At 46.3% G+C, this 19,155-nt stretch overlaps 1 protein-coding gene across 1 annotated transcript; it reads left to right on the top strand.

Annotated features, from left to right (window-relative positions):
- The first annotated feature begins 1,143 nt into the window (after window positions 1-1,143).
- CBLIF (cobalamin binding intrinsic factor) lies at window positions 1,144-19,147 on the top strand. The gene is made up of 9 exons (XM_055144141.1): window positions 1,144-1,213; window positions 2,374-2,550; window positions 5,583-5,696; window positions 6,124-6,264; window positions 7,920-8,101; window positions 13,966-14,143; window positions 15,912-16,113; window positions 17,343-17,461; window positions 19,086-19,147. Exons 1-9 carry the CDS (start codon window positions 1,144-1,146, stop codon window positions 19,145-19,147), a joined length of 1,245 nt encoding a protein of 414 aa, XP_055000116.1.
- Window positions 19,148-19,155: the final 8 nt, after the last annotated feature.

Below are 19,155 nucleotides of genomic sequence, written 5' to 3'. Positions count from 1 at the left end.
GACCCAAAAAGAAAAAAAAAAAAGGGCTGTAGGAAAAGATGAAAGCACTTGGAATTTCATTCAAAGCCACCTGGAGAAGGTGCGCCTGAAAGGAGCAAACTCGAGTTCATATATGTCACATTTTAATATGACTTCAAAAACTATATATCTGGAAGCTGAGTATTTGAGACCGCTTTCATCCCAGATACGGGGAATAAAAGTCAAACAAAATAATTTCTGGGAAACCAGGAACTATGGCTTATCTAAAGTCAACGGACTTCAAAGAATCTAAGGTAGACTCCAGGTTGGATCAACTTCACTGCACAGAGCCGGGCCTGACCTGGCGGGTCCGCATCTGAGGTCTAGGAGAGCAGACTGTACAGCCGGGGGCTCTGGCTGGCCACAAGATGAGTTCCTTAGCAATCGCTCAAGCCTCGGAGAAGTGGTTTCTGACCATTGGCCAATGACTGTCTGACAGGGCACATCAAGATGTAGTCCTTCCACTGGAATAGAGAGACAACGTCTTTCTTTTTTCCTACTTTTTAAAGATAGACCCTTACAAAGCTGTTTGTGGTTAGGTTTCAGCTGTATAATATTCCAACACCCATCCCTCCATCAGTGTACATTTCCTGGCACCAGTGTCCCCAGATTCCCTTCCATCACTCCCCACCCCCACCCCACCCTGCTTTTATAGCAGGCACTTTTCTTCTCTCTCTCCCTCTCCCTCTCTTTCTCTCTGTCTCTATCTGTCTGTCTGTCTGTCTCTCTCTCTCTCTCTCTGCAGAGTCAAAGTCTTGTGTCTATTCATACCATAGCCCGACCTCCCAAAGCAATGACCCAGGAATGCGGTAAAGGGCGCTTTGTGATCCGTCTTGACTTCACTAGAAGCCCCAAGTTTCTCATGTGACTGAGCTTTCTAGAAGTCACATTCAGACTGCCTGGACAGAGTAGGCAAACTTAGATAAGCAGAGGGACGGAAGCTCTATCAGAAAGAGAGGTCAGCAAAGACTGGAGGTCAGCAAAGGTCCGGAAAGGCTGGCTCGGGAGGAGGGCAGGCTGGTTTCCCAGGAGACGCACATATGTATATAAAGGAAAGACGAGAAACACTCTCTTGCCAGCACAAGGATTTGTGGAGAACAGACGTGGGCAGCAGAGAAGAGAGAGATGGCCTGGTTCACTGTCCACCTCTTCGCCCTTCTCTTCTCCTTGGCGAGGACCGGGGCCCTCACCTGCTGTGAGTTGAGCCTTTTTGCCCCAGAGCACAGGGAAGCATCTCCTAGGATTCCGAGAAACGGCAGGCACGGGGCATCCATCATTCAGCTGATGAGAGAACAGCTCTTGCAGGAGGAGCTCCCAAAGGGGCAAGGGGGGAGGAAGTGGTGCGGGCCCTCTTTCCTAGCTTAACACGCTCATGCCGGTGCATAGATGGCTCACATGGGGGTGAGGATCAACTCACCCAAATTGCATCAGTGCCTTAATAAGTCCTTGGAGGGGCAACTTGATGCCTTTTTTCTTTTCTTTGTTTTTTTTTTTTTTTTTGAGAATGATTGAAATACCCACAGAGGAATGAAGCTTGATGGACAGAGTCACACTCCAAAGATGATTATCCATCTGTGGCCATTTGGGGTATTTGCTTGACAAGTCATGTCCCTAATCCTTTTTTCTTTTTTCTTTTTTCTTTTTTCTTTTTGCTTTTTGGGTCACACCCGGCAATGCCCAGGAGTTACTCCTGGCTCTGCATTCAGGAATGACTCCTGGCCGGTGCTCAGGGGACCATATGGGATGCCGGGGATTGAACCTGGGTCAACCGCATGCAAGGCAAACGCCCTACCTGCCGTACTATCACTCCAGCCCCCATGTCTCTAATCCTTAATGGTCCTTCTGTAAGAGTGGGGGTGGGGTGAAATCTATGCAAGGAGATCTGTCATTTCTAGGAATCTACTGCAAGGCATCAAAAATGCCTGTGAACCGGGGCTGGAGCAATAGCACAGCAGGCAGGGCGTTTGCCTTGCATGCAGTCAACCCGGGTTCGATTCCCAGCATCCCATAGGGTCCCCTGAGCACCGCCAGGAGTAATTCCTGAGTGCAGAGCTAGGAGTGACCACTGTGCATCGCCAGGTGTGACCTAAAAAGAAAAAAAATGCCTGTGAGCCATCTGCTGGAAATTCCTAAATGAGAAAAACGTTCTTCCGGGGGAGGGTTATTTCAAAAAGTGCTGGGACTAACCAGAAAAGAAAAATCTCCATGTCGCTCCACGCATCTTGGATGCCCACCCCTACTCGAGGGCATTCCCTGGGAGGGCTGCACCAACCATCTCCTCCCCAAAGGCCCAGACCTGCTTCTCAGATATGGAGAGGGAGGTCTCGGGGTGGAAAGTGGCTTTTCTCTCCCCAGCTGTTCCCCCGGCACAGCAGTCCTTGGTGGATGGGATCCAAGAGCTCATGGAGACATCGGTGAGCAACTCGGCCTTCCCTAACCCCAGCGTCCTGCTTGCCATGAACCTGGCTGGTGCCCAGGACTCAGAAGCCCAGGAACTGCTGGTGTACAAGCTCATGGCCAGTGACGCCCCTGGTAAGCAGTCCCAGCCCTCCACGGGCTCCCTGAAGCCCACGGAGATCCCAACTTCCTGTCTCCCAGACCCCATGCTGCCTCTGATTAAACCCCATCCCTTCAACGCCTTTCCCAACACATCTGGGAAACCCCAGGAAAGAAATGCGTGTGATGAAGAAGCAGTGTGTGACAGACAGAGCCTTAGACCCAAAGTAGAAAGAGCGGACTTCCTCCACTTCATTTCCTCCTCTGCAAAAGGCAGATGATTCTAATCATTAGAACACTAGTGGTGCCCGAGTGATAGTACCATGGGTAAGGTGCTTGCCTTGCAAGCCGCTGACCCAGGTTCGATCCCCGGCGCCCCATATGGTCCCCTGAGCACTTCCAGGAGTGATTTCTGAGTGCAGAGCCAGGAGTAACCCCTGAGCACTGCTGGGTGTGCCCCCTTCCACCTCCAAAAAAGAAATACTAGGAAAAAAATAAAACCCTAGTATGGGCTGAGCTGGGGTTCAGCTGGGTAGAGCAGAGGCCTCACATGTGAGAAGCACTGAGTCTCATCCCTGAAACCACACGATCCCTGGGAATGCTCCCCTTCCCACACCACCAAAAGTGGCTCTCGCTACAACAAGGACCAACCGGAAGTAAATAAAAATAGTACTAAAAGCAACAGAAACGATGGTGATGAACTGTTCTGCCAGCCTGCCTCACAGGATTCACCTGGAATGTCCAGTTAAGTCACTGGGTCAGAACTGTTTTAAAACAGGGCCTAGGGAGCTAGCACAGAAGTCAGAGGCAATGTACTTGGCCTGTGGAGCACCCTGGTTTGATCCGCAGCACTCTAGATGCCCTGAGCACTGCTGGGTGTCACCCTGGGAACCCTTGAGCACTACAGGGGTGCCTGGTATTTCTCTGCCCTACAAGTCTTGCCTGAACAGCACACATCCTTGGGCCTTGCATTAAACCATGCTGCCCAGAGACCAGAGTGATAACACAGCAGGTAGGGCTTTTGCCTTGTATGCGGCCGACCCAAATTCAATCCCCCGCATCCCATATGGTCCCCCGAGCACTGTCAAGAGTAATTCCTGAGTGCAGAGCCAGGAGTAACCCCTGAAAATCCACTAAACTATCCTTCCCACCAGCCCATCATCACTCCCTAGCCCTCTGAGTACTGTTTGAGAGAATAAAATAAAGGCTATTTGACAGCTATAAATTTTGATGTATAAATTTGCATGGGCTGAAGGGATAGCACAGCAGGTAAGGCGTTTGCCTAGCATTCAGGTGACCCAGGTTCGATTCCTCCTTCCCTCTTGGAGAGCCCGGCAAGCTACCAAGAGTATCTTGCCTGCACAGCAGAAACTGGCAAGCTACCCATGGCATATTCGATATGCCAAAAACAGTAACAAGTCTCACAATGGAGACATTACTGGTGCCCACTCGAGCAAATCGATGAGCAATGGGATGACAGTGATACAGTGAAATTTTCATGAATATTCTGACTGATTTTCTATTTGGGTGGGTGGGAAGGCCACACCTGGTTGTGCTCAGGGCTGACTCTGGGCTCACAGATCACTCTTGGTGGTGCTCGAGGGACCCTATGGGGTGCTGGGGATCAAAGCGAGGTTGGCTGTGTGCCAGACAAGTGCCTTAACCCCTGGACTAGCTCTCAACCCCTCCTGATGCTTCTCTAAACAGCAGAGATCCTTAGTGGACGGGTCAAGTCGTACAAAGGCCATTTGATTAAATATTCCTGAAATTAAAAATTTCCCACATTCCTTTCCCTTAGCCAGGTCAAAACTAGGGAAATAGCACTGGAATAGACTGGAATTCATGTCTTTCCTGCAGAGGCCTTGAGATTAACCCTGGCACTACATGGTCTTCCAAGCACTGCCCGGATGGTCCCCAAAACCACTGGTCCCGAGCAGCACTAAATCAACGTGTCTGAGTATTGACCTTTCCTGCCCACACTACCAGGTAGGACAGGAGGAAAAAATGGCCCCAAGGTACCCAAAGCACTGCTTGGGATACCTCCCTAGAAAAGATCAAAATATGGGGCTGGAGCGATAGCACAGCGGGTAGGGCGTTTGCCTTGCACGCGGCCGACCCGGGTTCGATCCCCGGCATCCCATATGGTCCCCCAAGCACTGCCAGGAGTAATTCCTGAGTGCAAAGCCAGGAGTAACCCCTGAGCATCGCTGGGTGTGACCCAAAAAGCAAAAAAAAAAAAAGAAAAGATCAAAATATGATCCAGTCAGATTACAAAATTAAATGATCTGAGTAAGATGCAGAAAACTTGGACCAGAGATATAGTACAGGGCTAAGGTGCTTGACTTGCATGTAGCTGGCTCTGTTTTGATTCAGGAACCACATTAGATCTCTGGAGTATCGCCAGGAGTGATCCCCGAGCACAGTACCAGGAGTAAGCCCAGAGATGCATCAGGTGTGATCACTCTGTAAAATGACAATAATGAAAGAAAACAAGCAAGCAAAAAATATTGGGCCGGAGCAATAGTGCAGTGGGTAGGGCGCTTTCCTTGCATGCAGCTGGCCAGCGTTTGGTCCCCGGCAACCCCCTGTGGTTCCCCTAAGCTCTGCCAAAAGTGATCCCTGAGTGCAGAGTCAGGTGTAAACCCTGAATAGAGCGGGGTGTGGCCCAAAAAACAAAACAACAATAAAAAAGAAAACCACCAATGAAACAAAGTACACACAAGATATACATACATCTTGTGTGTATGTACTTTGCATATAAATATATATATACATATATATATATATAATCTGGGTAGGATACAGAAATCTGGGGCCAGAGATATAGTACAAGGGTAAGGTACTTGCCTTGCATGCGGTTGACCCTTTTTCTATTTCTGGCACTTCATATGGTGCTCTGACACCTGCCAGGAGTGATCCCTGATTGCAGAGCTAGGAGTAAGTCCTGAGCACCTCTGCTCGTAGCCCCCAAAACCAAGAGAAGAAGCAACAGCAGCAGCAGAAGAAAAGCTCAAGTCTGTCCCCAGAGCCCTTTTCTCCACTAAGCTGTGTTGTTTTCTCCACTGTAGACCTGACCATTGGCCAGCTCGCCCTCACTGTTATGGCCCTCACCTCCTCCTGTCGAGACCCCACAAATAAAGCAGAGATTCTACAGAGAGAGATGGAGAAGTGGGCACCCTCGGGTAAGATCTCATCTGAAGGAAGGGTCAGAGTGAGGCAAGTAGCCCTTCCTGAGGGTTTCAAGTCTCGAACAGGGATTGGGAGGGGGACTAGAGAGGAGTGGAAAGTTAAAGAATCTTGAACTGGCTCCACCCAAGTGCCCCCGAGTGAGGCTAATCCTCCTCCAACTGAGACCCTCACTTGCAGGCCACATTGAAAGTGACGCCCTTGTCCCAGTGACACGGATGTGCCCAGAGCTTCACTACCTGCCTGGACACAGAGGCCAATGTCCTTTGATTTCATTCTCCCATCAGTTGGCCAATAAGTTTTTTTCCTTGGGGGACAGGGTTTTCTAGCACTATCTCTTGTAAAGGTTTGGTTCTTCCTCTTTCACAAGCATCCTTGACATGGTGTATGTAAGTCTGATGAGGACCCTCTGTTTCCGTCAAGGTCTCAATGAGCCAGCTTCGTCCTTCTATGGCCCCAGTCTGGCCATCTTGGCTCTGTGCCAGAAGAACTCTGAGTCCACTTTGCCAATAGCAGCGCGTTTTGCCAAGTCCCTGCTGGTCAACACTTCTCCCTTCAATGTGGGTGAGTAAGGTCCCTGCTTTCATCCCCTGACCTCAGCAGGGAATATTCAGGGCATCAAAATGCCTAGAGATGGAAAAGATTTGATCACATGTTGTCAGTTCTGTGGATGAATGGATATATCAAAGGGATATAGTAAATCCTAGAAACCAGGATGACATTTGTCTCAGTTACCAAATTGGGAACAATAAACACACCACTCAATTCAGAGTGGTTTCCTGACAAAATATTCATCATTAGCATCATCATCATCCCATTGATGGTCAATTTTCTCAAGTGGTCTCAGTAACGCCTCCATTTGTCCTAGCCCTGAGATTTTAGAAGCCTCTCTTTACTCGTCCTTCCTAACAGTGCTGCATTGGAGGCTCTTTCAGGGTCAGGGGAATGAGACCCATTATTGTTACTGGTTTCGGCATATGAATACGCCACAGGGAGCTTGCCAGGCTCTCCCCTGCAGACAATAAACTCTCGGTAGCTTGTCAGGTTCTCCGAGAGGGAGAACTAGGCCATAAGGCCATAAGATGTCGCGAGGCCACGAAGCAGCCTGGAGATTCCAGGAGCTTGGTTTTAAGTCTATGGATGTTGGCCGTTGATGGGATTACATGGCAGCGGGGGGGGGGGGGGGGGGCGCCGGCAGCAGTTTCTGGGTGTCACCACCTACCTACTGGAAAAAGGGAAATCTGGATGGAAGAGACCCAGTCCTGATCCGAGCAGGCTTGGAGATCTCAGCCCCGGGTCCCACACACCTGGGTTTCTTTACCAGTTCCTTCATGCCTGAGGCTCATCCAAATGTGCGGAGAGGGGCCTTGAGTATGGCTGTAGCTGGGTTCCACAGGTCTTCGGCTGCCGGGGCTCTGCTCAGGGCAGGGAGGGAAAGTCAACCTACCCTCTCAGGAGCCCCTGTGAAGACAGATAGGCGCGAGGGCAAGAGATGTTGTGCAAAATCCTTACCATAAACAACCTCATAGAGAAGAGTAATAGTAGTAATAAATAATAATAGTAATAATAATAGCAACGTGCTGAGACTGCATAATAAGTGCAAAAAACAGAGGTCAGGGGCTGGAGCGATAGCACAGCGGGTAGAGCGTTCGCCTTGCTCGTGGCCGGCCTGGGTTTGATCCCCGGCATCCCATATGGTCCCCCAAGAACCGCCAGGAGTAATTCCTGAGTGCAAAGCCAGGAGTAACCCCCTGAGCATCACTGGGTGTGACCCAAAAAGAAAAAAAAAACCCAGAGGTCAGAGGGTTCAGAAAGGAGACAGCAGCTTCTGACTGGGAATCTGAGAAATGGTGGCTTTTTGAAAGATTGAGACCAAATGTTGAGACCAAACAAGTGGGATGGATAATACTCCCAGTCAATCAAATAAAAACAGAGGCTGAGGAGTCATACAGGTCTGGGAGCATGACTTACTTGCTGTGTGCTCTTGGGCAGTTACTTGATTGACCTCTCCAAGCTTCTATCGCCTCATCCTAGATTTGAACATCATTTCAGGTTCCATTTCACAGGTTGTCCTGAAGAGGCAATGTGTCCGGAACACATTTTATCTGGCACCGTGTATCTGGAAAGCAACATGCTCAGAATAAGTGGTGGTGTTGGTATTGTGGTGGTGGTGGCGATGGCAGTGGTGATGGCGGTTGTATTTTCCCTGTGATTCACAGACACGGGAGCAATAGCAACGTTGGCTCTAACCTGCATGCTCAACAAGACCCCTATTGGTGCAGAAGAAGGTTACAGGACCCTGTTTGGTCAAGTATTAAAGGATATGGTGGAGAATATCAGCCTGAGGATCCAAGACAATGGCATCATCGGGGATATCTATAGTACTGGCCTTGCCATGCAGGTAAATACATCACTTCGTCTCTTCACCAAGTCCTTTCCAATTAGGTTGCACTATAGACCAAGAATTCAGGATTCTCTCCATATCTCTGGGGAAGATCAGTGAGTATGATATGAAGAAGTTTCCTTATGGTGCCTCTATTTTTCTACTGATAAAATGCACTTACTAATTAGGTTAAATGTTCAAACAAATCTCCTTTCTCTTCCTGGGAAACAAAAAAGAAACAATCCAAAAATATTGGCTTATTATTAATAACCGTGTTCACATAATTCGCAGCTGACCCAGGTTCAATTCCTCCATCCCTCTCGGAGAGCCCGGCAAGCTACTGAGAGTATCTCGCCCCTACGGCAGAGCCTAGCAAGCTGCCAGTGGCATATTCAATATGCCAAAAGCAGTAACAACAAGTCTTACAATGGAGACATTACTGGTGCCTGCTCGAGCAAATCGATGAGCAACGGGATGACAGTGACAGTGACTGTTGACATAATTGTAAACAATTGAAAGTTCGCGGCATTAAAAAATACAAGGTGCTAGGGGCTGAAGAGATAGGACAGCGGGTAAGGAGCTAGTTTTTCACATGACCAACGTGGATTCAATCCCTAGCATCCCATACGGTCCTCTGAGCCCACCAGGAGTGATCCCTGAGCATAGAGCCAGGAGTAAGCTCGGAGCTCCATCAACGTGACCTTCCCACACACCAAAAATAAATAAACAAAATAAATAAGTTTTTTTAAGGGACTAAAAAAAAACTACCAAATTTTCTGACCCCATCTTGCTTATCAAATGTTCTTTTTAAAACTGTCTTGATATAAAAAATTAATAACCAAGGGGGCAGGGAATAGAGACTTAATGGACTGAGGGGTGTAGTTCAGTGAAGGGGCAAATGCCTCACCTACATGAGAACCTAGGTTTGAAAGCTAGCGCCAGGTGGGGTGAATGTTTGTTTAAGTAATGACGGGGGCTGTGGATTTTATTTTTAAGTAATAGAAAGCTCTACCTACATATCTAATTCATGAAGATCTCCCAAACTCACCAAACAACGAATCCTTCTCAAGCTGTCATACAATCTCATTGTCCTTTCAGCCTTGAAAAGGTCCTAGGAAATAACAGTACCAGCTGAATCTGCTACAAGTCTACACACTTAGTCCTGTGCTTTTCTGAGTTTAGATTTCCAGTCTTGGAGTCTATAAGCTACTCTTTTTAAATTTTTTTTCTTTATTAATGAGTCACCGTGAGGGTACAGTTACAGATTTTCCTGCTTGTGTTACAGTCATACAATGCTGAATTGAGTACCCATCCCTCCACCAGTGCCCATTCTCCTCCACCGATGGCCCCAACATCCCTCTCGCCCCCCCCATTTCGTCTCCCCCACCCTACCCCCTCCCTGTGGCAGGGCATTCCCTTTTGTTCTCTCTCTCCTTTTGGGTGTTGTGATTTGCAACGGAGGTACTGGGTGGCCATCGTGTTCGATCTATAGTCTGCTTTCAGCCCACCTCTCCCATCCCAAGAGGATGCTCCACCACACTTTAGTGTTCTCTTCTCTATCTGAGCTGCCTTTTCCCCCAGCATGTGAGGCCAGCTTCCAAGCCATGGAGCAAATCTTCTGGTACTTATTTCTACTATTCTTGGGTGTTAGTCTCCCATTCTGTTGTTTTATATTCCGCAGATGAGTGCAATTTTCCTATATCTGTCTCTTTCTTTCTAACTCATTTCACTCAACATGATACTTTCCATGTTGATCCCCTTATATGCAAAGTTCATGACTTCATCTTTTATGACAGCTGCATAGTATTCCACTGTGTAGATGTACCAAAGTTTCTTTAACCATAAACTACTTATTGTTCTACAGCTCCACCCCATCCCTCGGGCACCATCCTCCCAAGCAAGATGCATTCGAAATAGCAAGTAAAAGACCGTGTAGTCAAATTCCCTAGTCCAGGGGTTTCTAACCATTCTACACCTGCCAGTCTGCATCCCAGCAGCTGAACTTGTTAGTTGTTTCGCTTTGTTTTTTGTGGTGGTGGTGGCTGTTGTTGTCCCGGAGCCATACCCAGCCCTAGTTCAAGCACCCTGCCCTCTGTACTATCTCTCCCAGCCCCTTTTGTTTTGTTTTGCTAAGCCCAGGATTCTGGGTTCCCAAGTGGCGAGATGAACAGAAACACAAACTTGATAATGCAAAAGCAGTAGGAGTTTTATTCCAATATACTGGAGTCAACTCTCCCAACTCACCACCCACAGAGTGGTCTCTTGATAGCGACTCTGACTTCAGGCAGCAAGCAGTTTATATAGGGTTTGATTACACAAGTAGTACATGCCTTATTGTTTCAGAAAAGAATCGTACTTAGTTACCAAACAAAGGTGTTTTGGCAAGTGTCTAGAGTACGTGTTGGACTCTGATAGGCTTGCGATTGATGGGTACATTTTCTATGGTATCTGGCACATCATGACTGATTGAGCCCACTTGCCCACTTGCTGGGCTCAGGAACTTTCTGGGGGGTTGCAGTGCAGGTTGGTTAGTTACACATTGTTTTATTGCTGGGAAACTGAAACTGTTTTAGTTTCCTTAACTGGCCCCGAGTTCTAGTTGATTTTGCTGATTTCTGCCTCCTGTCATGGCATCAGTTTTGCCCTTACAGTTTTTGTTGGGGTTTCTTGGTTGAGACTAGGGGATTTTGTTTGTGGCAACAGGGATTGAATCCAGGGCCTCAGACATGCAAGGCGTGAGTTCTACAGAGCCACATCCCTATCCCTGAAGAGCAGAAGTTAAAAACTACTGTGAAATCTGTTCTCAAAATGTTTTCTGGGGACTGGAGAGATAGTACAGCAAGTAGGGTGCTTGCCCCACACAAGGCCAACCCAGGTTCGATCCCTGCCACCCCATATGATCCCCCAAGCCTGCCAGGAATGTGACCTGAGAACAGAGCCAGAAGTGAGGCCTGAGCATTGCTGGGTCTAGCCAAAAAAACAAAACAAAACCCCAAAAATCCAACATCAAAATACAACTAGGATTAATAGAGAAACTATATTATGACTCTTCCAATTAAGAAAGCACAGGAAACAGAATCAGGGGGTTACAGGTTGTCATCCTAACTCTAATGTAACTCGGAATGTCACTGTCACTGTCATCCCGTTGCTCATCGATTTGTTCGAGTGGGAATCTGTGACGTTTCTCATTGTGTGACTTATTGTTACTGTTTCTGGCATATCCAATACACCTCGGGTACCTTTCCAGGCTCTGCCATGTGGGCACGATACTCTTGGTAGCTTGCTGGGCTCTCTGAGAGGGGCAGAGGAATCGAACACGGGTCGGCTGCATGAAAGGCGAACGCCCTACCGCTGTGCTATAGCTCCAGCCCAACTTGAATGTAAGGACATAAACTAAAAATTTGCTTATATGAAGCATGCATATAAATGCAAACTACATGATAAGAGCAACAAATAAGAACAAAGTCCATTTCCATGTCAGAGTCAAGGAGATTCTGCCACAAACACACACAGAGCTTGTCTCCATGCTGAACTCTACATGTTTCACTCTATATTTGCAGGGCTGAGCTCCACAGGGATTTGTGGAGAAACAAAAGCAGTTTGGAAGGCTTTAAAACATGGGCTTATTTATGACTCACTGAAGAGTAAACTAATTTAACCTTCGTGCTAGACTGAGAAGTGTTTGCTTTCAATAGTCTGGTTTGTCAATTACATATGCGATTTTCTCACTACAGGATATATGGTGATAAATGTACCCGTGAATGAAAGCTTTCCTAGAAAAAGGCAAGATGTCATCTAGAGCCAAATATCACTGGCCTCAAGGCTTTCTTAAGGATACACAACCTATCTCTCTCCTGACAGCTCATAGCCAAAGTTGAATTGGTTCTGACTGCAACCTTTAGTCTGAAATCACCCCATATCTAAGACAGACACTTTCTCTAATTAAAACATTCCAGTGAAGTTAAAAAGTGCAAAGGAAGCCAGATCAGTGCTGACGTGGATGTGAGTCCCAGCTCTGCCACCATTTTAAGCCCACAGTGAATTTTATTTTGCAAAAGTAATTTTAACACATGTTCCATAATTATCTGTGGCCGCTCCCAGCAAAACTAGTGTGACATTGGGGCAGGAGTGGGAGTACATGGGGTAGGATGCTTGTCTTGCATGCAGCTGACTCAGGTTTGATCCCTGGCACCCCAAACAGTCCCATGAGCCTTGCCAGGAATAATCCCTGAGTACAGAGCCAGGAGGAAACCCTAAACATCACACTAAGTGTGGTAAAAAATAAAAAATTTTAAAAGTAAGGGTGACTTTGAACTTCCTTTCTTACCACAGTCACCCACTTCTGCCAAGTCCATGAACTTTAAGTGATTTGGTCCATCTTCATCACTTCCCAAAGACACTCAGATAATTCCTTTGTTCCTATAGACCTTCTCTATCATCATCATCATCATCACCATCACCATCATCATCATCATCATCATCATCATCATCATCCCGTTGATCATCTAATTTCTCGAGTGGTCTCAATAATGTCTCCATCCGTCCTAGCCCTGAGATTTTAGAAGCCTCTCTTTACTCGTCTTTCCCAATAATGCAGAATTGGAGGCTCTTTCAGGGTCAAGGGAATGAGACCCAGCATTGTTACTGGTTTTGGCATATGAATACACCATGGAGAGTTTGCAAGGTTCTCCCATGTGGGCAGGAAACTCTCGGTAGTTTTCCAGGTTCTCCCAGAGGGAGAAGTAGGCTATAAGATGTCGAGAGGCCACTTTGTGGCCGCGCACTTCTGGGAGCTTGGTTTTAAGTCTCTGGATGTTGGCCGTTGGTGGAATTACATGGCGCCGGGGGCAGTTCCTGGGTGTTACCTCCTAGCTACTGGAAAATGGGAAATCTGGGCAGAAGAGGCCCAGTCCCAATCCAAGCAGGCTTGGAGATCTCATCCCTGGGTCCCACACACCTGGGTTCCTCTGCCGGTACCTTCATGCGTCAGGCTCATCCGAATGTGTGGAGAGGGGTCTTGGGCATGGCTGTGGCTAGGCTCCGGAGGTCTTCGGCCTCGGGAGCTCTGCTCAGGTCAGGGAGGGAAGCTGGAGCCCATCCCATCCAAGGGGCCCCAGGGAAGACAGCCAGGCATGCAGGCAAGAGACTCTGTGTGGTCAAAGAAGTAGACCTTCTCTATAGTCCCACATATTACAATGCTTTAATGCTTCTACTGAAAATAACCTGGATAGGGATCTAATATAATTCCCTCAAAATTATGAGCAGTTTCTAACAAGTTGATGTGTTTCTCTTGGGTGTTGGGATGGGGGGGGGCTTTATCTCAACCAGATACATCCCACCTGGGGTAACTTAACCGTTGACTGTATTTGCTGAGGAATAACTACCTGATGCCTCTTAAAACAAGTTGCCTTATATTGTGACCTCTGTCAAGAGCCACTGTTCAAATTCTCCAGAGTTAGGAGTGAAAGTGTGTGTGGTGGTGAGGGTGAGCGGGGATGTGCGAGGGGAGTGGAGGGGTTAGGTGATTCAGGATAAAGCAGAACAATAGAGATCTACTCTCATGTTTATATGGTCAGGGTGTCCACACTAAAGCTCCCCTAAGTTTGCTTTCCCAGTTCCTGTTCTCATTTCCTACCCAGGGATCATGTGTAACTACAGCAGTGACAACCGCTTCTCTAAATTGGAGCTGAGAACAGATATTTGTTGTGTGGCTACTAGGTCATCCCGCAGTGAATAATTCCGAGGCTGTCTCAAACCTTGTGCAGCCTCAGTTCGGGACTCTGGGCAAGCACAAAGATTAGTGATCACGCCTATCCTTGAGATGACTTGAAAGGGTTCAACATCAAGCGGTGTCTCCACTTTCTCCCTTTCCCCTGTCCTAGGCACTCTCTGTGACACCTGAGCGACCTAACAAGGCGTGGAACTGCAAGAAGACTATGGAAGCAATGCTGAGGGAGATTAAGAAGGGGAGCTTTCACAACCCCATGTCCATCGCCCAGCTCCTCCCCTCCCTGAAAGGCAAGACATACCTAGATGTGCCCCACATATCTTGCATCCCTGGTAAGAACTCTTAACATCTGCCTCTCTTTGGGTCACTAAGTAGCAAGTTATGTCAGGAATGGTGTGGAAACTGATTTTTTTTCTTTTTTTTCTTTTTGGGCCACACCCAGTGATGCTCAGGGGTTACTCCTGGCTTTGCACTCAGGAATTTCTCCTGGCAGTTCTTGGGGGACCATATGGGATGCCGGGGATAGAACTGGGGTTGGCCACGTGCAAGGCAAACGCCCTACCCACTGTGCTATCGCTCCGGCCCCAGTGTGGAGACTTATTTTAAGGGACATGCAGGCTCCTTACAACTAATACTCCCATGCAGGCAAAGCTGGAGTGCAATCCCAATCCCCAGAGTTGTGCGCTAGCTAGCACTCAGGCATACCACCCTGCCCTCACGAATCAGCACCCACGTCCACTTTGCCCAAAACATCACTGAAGAAAATGGATAAAACATTTTGTGGGACGCTGGAAAGAAGCTCAGTGGTGCTTAATAAGAAGCATACGGAGTTTCTCCATTCATTTCACAAACATACCAAATATTATGTAAGGTATCATATCTGTTTTTTTATAAAGTCAGGAGACATGATGTGAGTAAAAATTACAAGACTGGTAAGAGTGAAATAAGCGTTCCTAGAAATGAAAGCCACTATCAGTACCAAAGCAAAGAAAGCATAGCAAATGCCTTGACTTTTGTTGGGAATCTTAGCAAAAGAACTGAGCTGATATTTGATATTTGAATATCCAAATGCATAGCATGCCAAAAGAATGTGGCATATTGTCTTTTTAATTTATTTTAATTTATCCAATGACAAGTGTGATGCAGAAGTACCTACAATTCAAACATTACAGAAGAATACATTTAGAAAGGGAGACTCCAGCATAGAAGTGTTAACCACCTAGAGAAAATTGGTGTTTGGTATGGATATATCCAACTCTTCTTTCCAATCAACTATTAATATGAAGTATCATTCACCTTTCCTTGCATGTATCTTCCTAAAATAAACAGATGACTAAGTTGTCTACCTCAGTGAAAAGTCTACCGAGGCCACATTCAAACAACCTAAGTCAAATCATACCAAATGCAATCATATTCACCAAATTCTTCAGCTGCTTTCCAGTGATTTTCAATTTTATCAAAGTATGAGCGGGGCCTTTCTCCATGGAGTCTATATTAGTTGTCCAGGTATTTTGTTAAATGTCTGAAACTTACTACCTTTGCTCCCAGACCCTTCAATTAAACAAAGCAAACACTGATTTGGAAGTACCATCTCAAATATACAATTTAGGGCTCCTAATCTTGCCTTTACACTCTCGATTCTTGGAGCAAAATAAATGTTCATTGTAAGACTTTCTTCAGCGATGGTTCATTCTCTAGCCTGGAACCGAGAGCTTCCTATCATATCAGCTGCTCAAAGAAAATGATCAAGTTCACAAACTCATTGACATTTCCTAAAATGCTTCCCAGGAGTCACCAGCCACAGAGATTTTGCTCCCAAAATGCAAATTAGGGCGTTTGTCTTGCATGCGGCCAACCCAGGTTCGATTCTTCCATCTGTTTCAGAGAGCCCGGCAAGCTACCAAGAGCATCTCGCCTGCACAGCAGAGCCTGGCAAGCTACCCATGGCGCATTCGATATGCCAGAAACAGCAACAAGTCTCACAATGGAGACGTTACCAGTGCTCGCTCAAGCAAACTGATGAGCAAAGAGATGACAGTGTGACAGTGTGAATGCAAATTCCATCCCCTTTAACATCTCTGGGTTCTTCGCTCTTCTCAGATCAGGAGGTGCAACCAACTCTACCCGACCATCCCAGCCCTGTGCCCACATCAGCATCCAACATCACAGTGAGATACACCATCAACAACCAGCTGCGGGGGGTGGAGCTGCTCTTCAACGCGACCATCGATGTCAGTGTGAAGAGTGGGTCTGTGCTTCTTGCTGTTCTCAAGGAAGCGCAGCGCAAAAATCCCATGTTCAGGTGAGCCCTACAAGGGCCTCCACGATTCCCCCACCCCGGCCTCACTGGAAAATAAAAACAAAAATTCAGAGAGAGAGAGACAGAGAGACAGACAGAATCCTTTGTGAATTATAAATGTGAGGGAAGGGGGCCAAAGGGATAGCACAGCAGGTAGGGTGTCTGCCTAGTGTGCGGCTGACCTGGATTAGATCAAAGCTCCCAGATCTCTTGTAACCTCGCCCACTGATGTGCCTAAAGCAGCACACGTGTTTGGTTTTAACATACTTGCTTGTATTCTTTGATATACGTTCTTCGTCCCTCTTGGAAAGCCTGGCAAGCTACTGAGAGTATCCTGCCCACACAGCAGAGCCTGGCAAGCTCTCATGGTGTATTCAATATGCCAAATACAGTAACAATAACAGATCTCATTCCCTTGACCCTGAAAGAGCCTCCAATCATTGGGAAAGACGAGTAAGAAGAGGCTGCTAAGATTTCAGGGCTGGGACGAATGGAGATGTTACTGGTGCCTGCTCAAGCAAATCAATGAACAACAGGAGGACAGTGATAGTGATGCAGTGATTTTCCCATGTCACTAAAATAACTAAAAATATTTTCATAATTTAAAGTTTTATCTTCACTATTCCTATTTATTTGCCACTGTTGGGCATTTTTTTCTTTTTGGGTCACACCCGGCGATGCACAGGGGTTACTCCTGGCTCAAGCACTCAGGAATCACCCCTGGCAGTGCTCAGGGGACCATATGGAATGCTGGGAATTGAAACCGGGTCAGCCGAGTGCAAGCCCTACCCGCTGTGCCATTACTCCAGCCCCTAGTGTGGGACATTTTAAAGATTTGCTTCTTGATAGTTTTTTAAAAATCCACTCACTTAAATTTCACTTAATTACAAGTCAAATAATAACTTCATTGTGGGTTTTTTTTTTTGCTCTTTTTTGGGAGGAGGGGGCGTCACAACCAGTGATGCTCAGGGGTTTCTCCTGCTTCTACACTCAGAAATTACTCCTGGTGGTGCTTGGGGAACATATGGGATGCTGGGGACCAAACACAGGTTAGCCCAGTACAAAGCAAATACCCTCCCCACTATACTATCGATCCAGGCCCCTCATTTTTATTGTTAAGCATAATTCTATCTGATCTTTAAGGTACTTATACTGTTTCCATCCCTTTATCTTAATTTCTTGTTGCTTGAACCAAAGTGAAATGTTTGTTGTATGTATTCATATTCCTACAGATTTGAAACTACTATGACATCTTGGGGACTTCTTGTCTCATCTATCAATAATATTGCTGAAAATGTTAATCATAAGACTTATTGGCAGTTCCTCAGTGGCCAAACACCTCTGATTGAAGGTGAGTGAAAAAATATCTGGAAAAATCTTCCATTGTTTGAAGTCTTCATTCTTTCATTCCTTTACATAATTCACTTATTCCTTTGATCAGTATATAATTGAGAAATTGCATGTATATACTGTAATTCATGCACAGCGATTACATGTATATGCACATATGCTAATATTGCCACTACATATAGTGGTTCGGGCTGGAGTGATAGCGCAGCGGGTAGGGCGTTTGCCTTGCACACAGCCGACCTGGATTTGACTCCTCCACCCCTCTCTGAGAGCCCGGCAAGCTCCCCGTGGGTATTCAATGCGCCAAAAACAGTAACAAGTCTCACAATGGAGATGTTACTGGCGCCCACTCAAGCAAATCGATGAGCAACAGGATGACAGTGATACAGTGATACAGTGATATAGTGGTTAAATGGCTATAGTAAAGATGAATAGCTATGTAGATGAATGAGAAAGAGAACAGTTAAATAGTTATATAAAGTATTTTTTCTAAGTAAAAAATCATAAAAGATAAAATAAAATAAATGCAGAACTCTGAGTCAGATAGAAAATATCAGGTGAGCAAGAGAAATAGATTGACCAACTTAAAACAAGAAGGGCTAAAAGAAGTAAAAGGGCGATAATGTTAGGGGAAAAAAAAGGAATGGATAAATCAAAACATGATGTTGGAACATGATGTTAACCTGATTTAACTATCACCACACAGAGATATAACGTCAAATAAAGTCACAGAGAGTCGAGATGCTTCACTATTCAATATTGTTCAGTTTTTTGGTTGCTTTTATATGTGTATATAAATCATGCATTTATATAAAATCTGGACACTCAAAATTTGTAAAATTGCAGCAAAGCATGAAATAACGATCCCAAGAGATAGTACAACCAGTAAAACACTTGCTTTGCATACAACAGATCAGGGTTCAATACCCAGGACATATTCCCAGTTACCTCTGAATACAGAGCCAGAAGGCAGTCCTCAGCAGTAAAAGGAAAGAAAAAAGACAAGGAGGAAAAAAGGAGAAGAGGGGGCAGAAGGAGGAAGAGGAGGAAAATAGAAAGAGGAGAAGGAGGAGGGAGAGGAGGAAGATGAGGAGGAGAAGGAGAAGTACAAGGAGGAGGAGGAGGAGGAGGAGGAGGAAGAGGTGGAGAAGGAGGAGAAGGAGAAGAGGGGGAGGAGAAGGAGGAGGAGGAGGAGGAGGAGGAGGAGGAGGAGGAGGAGGAGGAGGAGAAGAAGAAGAAGAAGAAGAAGAAGAAGAAGAAGAAGAAGAAGAAGAAGAAGAAGAAGAAGAAGAAGAAGAAGAAGAAGAAGAAGAAGAAGAAGAAGAAGAAGAAGAAGAAGAAGAAGAAGAAGAAGAAGAAGAAGAAGAAGAAGAAGAAGAAGAAGAAGAAAAAGAAAAGAGTAATGAGTCTTCTCTGAGGCACAATTTTCACAGCTACAAGATAGAAATAGTCATAGCCATTTCTGAATTATTATTAGGATTAAAAATATGCATTAAAGATGAGTGAGTGCAGTGTCCATTTTGGGCTGAAGATGTGTGTGAGAAGGGTGAGAGAGTTAAGTACAATGTCCAGAGGGTGGTTATATGCTCCGTGATCACCTCCCTCTGCTCTCTGCTTACTCCCAGGAGTTGCTGACTACATCCCCTTCAACCATGAGCACATCGTGGCCAATTTCACGCAGTACTAAGAAGGAGA

This window comes from Sorex araneus, chromosome 6 (genome assembly GCF_027595985.1).
Source record: "Sorex araneus isolate mSorAra2 chromosome 6, mSorAra2.pri, whole genome shotgun sequence".
Classification (NCBI taxonomy): domain Eukaryota; kingdom Metazoa; phylum Chordata; class Mammalia; order Eulipotyphla; family Soricidae; genus Sorex; species Sorex araneus.
This window is presented reverse-complemented; position numbering and strand designations above follow the sequence as displayed.